At 33.9% G+C, this 3,515-nt stretch overlaps 1 protein-coding gene across 1 annotated transcript; it reads left to right on the forward strand.

The window, feature by feature from the left end:
- Positions 1-2,114: 2,114 nt before the first annotated feature.
- LOC145162466 (histone H3.3) lies at positions 2,115-3,167 on the forward strand. The gene is made up of 4 exons (XM_079081627.1): positions 2,115-2,288; positions 2,415-2,491; positions 2,665-2,755; positions 2,834-3,167. Exons 1-4 carry the CDS (start codon positions 2,217-2,219, stop codon positions 3,002-3,004), a joined length of 411 nt encoding a protein of 136 aa, XP_078937753.1. The 5' UTR covers positions 2,115-2,216; the 3' UTR covers positions 3,005-3,167.
- Positions 3,168-3,515: the final 348 nt, after the last annotated feature.

Genomic DNA, 3,515 nt, shown 5'->3' on the forward strand with positions numbered 1-3,515 from the left:
GCTAGTTTTTACCAAACGACAAATATTATGAGAAAATTGCAAATTTAGCCAAATACACAAATTATTTTGTGGAAAATAGTCAAATAAAACCAAAATTGCATTTTTACCCACTAAAATCATAGATGGATATAAGCCATCTGCGATTTCGCCTTCCCATCTGCGAACGTACAAGTGGTTAAAACACGTCTGTGCTTTAGCCACTTGTACGTTCGCAAGTGTTTTTTTATTTATTTATTTTTTTTTCGCTGTGTATATATATCTCATTTTCCAGCATAAAATCGCAGATGGACATAGTCCATCTGCGATTTCCTCTCGTTTTCACCTGCGATTTTTCGATTTTTTTTTTGTTTTTTTTACTACGAAATTGATAGGGTTTGACCACGAAACAACCTTATTATATATAAACTTTTTCAACAAATTATCATTTTTGTTGTTATTTCTTTGGAATTTTTGTTTAAAATGTTGTTTCGGGATTATTGAAGAAATCATCCATGATGACTCTAAGGAAATCGCAGGAGAGAGAGATAGTTTCTCTAAAAAAATAGTGAAAAATGAAGAAAAATAAAACGTTTTTATACTAAATCTCTACGAAATCGCAGATGTAATACACAAAATCGCAGATGGAAATGCGAAATCGCAGATGAGCTTAATCCATCTGCGATTTTAAGGGCTAATTTTGTAACTTGTTTTTTTTGGTTATTTTCCACAAAATAATTAGTGTATTTGGCTATGCTCAAGAGGCTTTTAACCGCATACATTCATCTCTTCGAAGTTGTATTGAACGTTCGTTTGGAGTTTTGAAGAAAAGGTGGAAAATAGTGAACAAAATGCCAAAATTTAGTGAGAAGACTCAAATAGACGTGATCATGGCGACATTTACCCTTCATAACTATATTCGAAGAAATGATTTGGAAGATGTGATTTTCAACATTGTTCAACAACATAATTACATACCTAGAGAAGAAAAAGAGAATTATTCAAGATTTAGTCATGATAATATTCACATGAGATGCGAGAAATTCGTGACAATATTGCGAATATGATATGGAATGCATGACATTTCACTTAAACATAAATAGTCGTAAAAATGTTATTTAGTATTTTCTTTAATTTAATTTTATGATTTACATATTTGTTTTATAAAAAGTTGAATCATTTTCGTAAATGTTCTTTTATGTCATTTTACATTTTCTAACCACCTTATTAGCTAGTTTTTACCAAACGACAAATATTATTAGCTAGCACCTAGCTTATCAACTAGCAGCTACCTTTTCAGACAACAATCAGTTTTTCAGTTAGTCTGTCAAACACAATTTAAGTGATTTAAAATGCAGAAATTTATTGTGTTTATGATTTGTTCGAGCAAAAAGTTTTTTATTCGTGATATTTAATGTATGTTTTATAATATTTGTATGGTTGGTTATAACTTATACGTAACAAAACAATTACACGTCTTGTTTGCTATGATTGAGCAAGTAAAATATTTCAAAAAGAAAATTGATGTTGAATACCTATGATGATATTATTTGAAATTAGGATTTTTTTTTCTTTTTCTTGAAATTTTTTCCGTCTTCAACAGTCAAAAAGAGAAGAGAGCTGGTAGAGAGATAAAATCAACGGGTTAAGTAACACGTGACCTTTCAATCGAGCGTTACCTCCTCATGTTCGGGATCGTTCCATCAACGATAACACGATCGACCCACCGGTTTTTCAGTATCTCCCGTCCACTCGAAGAGATACATGCTACTTTTATTTAAATCAAGTTACTATTCAACAATTAGCTGTTGAAAAAAGTTACTATTCAACTAGACATAAAAAAATACAATTAATTATAAAGTTTTAGAAAATATGTAAATATGTAAAAAAGGAGCCACTGGCCATGAACGAGAGAGTTGGGTTAAGTAGAGAAAAGAGTGGCCGAGTTCAACTCGGGGATCGACTACACACAAAAGAAACACAAATAAAACGAGTCAAACAAACACAATAACACGATCCGAGTCAATTTTTTGTGACCAATCAAAATCGTCCATCATAATATCAACCAACCGGGGAGAAGTAGACGGATCCCCGATTTCTCTCACTAAATCCACGTTTTACCGTGTATATATATACCCAAGAATCCATAACTAACCGAGCTTTTTTCCCAAATCAAAAACCCTATTCCCAAATCAAGCAACTCTCCTATTTCGGTAAAATCTTTCTTCCTGTCCATCGCAATGGCTCGTACAAAGCAGACTGCTCGTAAGTCCACCGGAGGAAAGGCTCCCAGGAAGCAACTTGCTACCAAGGTATGTGATGTTTAATTCTTTGTCTAAATTGGTGAGGAATTTGTCGATTTCCGTTTCGATTTCGTATTAGTTCGGTAATTTTTTTCACTTGCTAGTGGATTATTAATTTTCGCGACATTCGCACAGGCTGCCAGGAAATCAGCTCCGACAACCGGAGGAGTGAAGAAGCCCCATCGTTACCGTCCCGGAACTGTTGCTCTACGGTGAGCCTTATACTTTCTCTCAAACTATTGTTCTGAAATTTATTAATTCTTCATTATCTTTTCAATAGATTAACATAATTTCACACTATAGTTCGATTAAGCATTTTATCTTAGTCCTCCTCCACGATCGATCATGCATAAGTTTTGCTTACGATATCTGTTTGAACTTGCAGTGAGATTCGTAAGTACCAGAAAAGTACTGAGCTGCTGATCCGCAAATTGCCATTCCAGAGGCTTGTTCGTGAAATCGCCCAAGATTTCAAGGTGTGTTTACTGCGTTTATGCATCTCAATTTCAACCTCTATTTGTCTATAATATCTAATTATGGTTGTTTTGTTACAGACTGACTTGAGGTTCCAGAGCCACGCTGTGTTGGCCCTTCAGGAGGCAGCAGAGGCTTACCTGGTTGGTCTCTTTGAGGATACCAACTTGTGTGCCATTCACGCTAAGAGGGTTACAATCATGCCCAAGGACATCCAGTTGGCTAGGCGTATCCGTGGTGAGCGTGCATAGATTCTGTTGTTAGCATGCTTAATTGTTCTTCTTCGTCTTTTACTTTTAGTTGTTTTTGTTGTAAGTGGACAAGTTGAATTTGAAGTTACTGTCTTGGATTGTAAATTTTCTACAACTGATTAAAGTTGATGTCAATGGTATAATATGTTCGTATTTGATTTTATTTGAATTGTGTTCTTGTTGGTGAACACTAGATGTTTGTGGTTGTTTTTCATGCATTCATTCATCATGAACATAGACATCTCTGCTCCAAAACAGTGTTGTGTTTGGTTATTGTTCTTGAATAACTTGTTGCAAAAACGTACAACTTTATATGTATATAGATGGATTCATTTTACCAAAAATGCAATTAATTAAGTGTTAGACCAATGAACTCTGGAGATTTTTTGTTACAAAGGAAGGTGATTGAATCTTATCAAAGATTTTCAATGATAGCTAATGGTAGGATTGGAGTTATGTAATAAGGAATGAAATTATGAAATGATATTTTGAAATTGAATATAATAGATGT

Source organism: Lactuca virosa, chromosome 1 (genome assembly GCF_052849685.1).
Source record: "Lactuca virosa cultivar CGN04683 chromosome 1, Lactuca_virosa_CGN04683_v6, whole genome shotgun sequence".
NCBI lineage: Eukaryota > Viridiplantae > Streptophyta > Magnoliopsida > Asterales > Asteraceae > Lactuca > Lactuca virosa.

Excerpts from the sequence above, each read along its gene's own strand:
- LOC145162466 (XM_079081627.1), top strand. The coding sequence starts at position 2,217 with ATGGCTCGTACAAAGCAGACTGCTCGTAAGTCCACCGGAGGAAAGGCT. Across the intron at positions 2,289-2,414 it reads GGAAGCAACTTGCTACCAAG|GCTGCCAGGAAATCAGCTCC; the intron begins GTATGTGATGTT and ends ACATTCGCACAG. Across the intron at positions 2,492-2,664 it reads CCCGGAACTGTTGCTCTACG|TGAGATTCGTAAGTACCAGA; the intron begins GTGAGCCTTATA and ends TTGAACTTGCAG.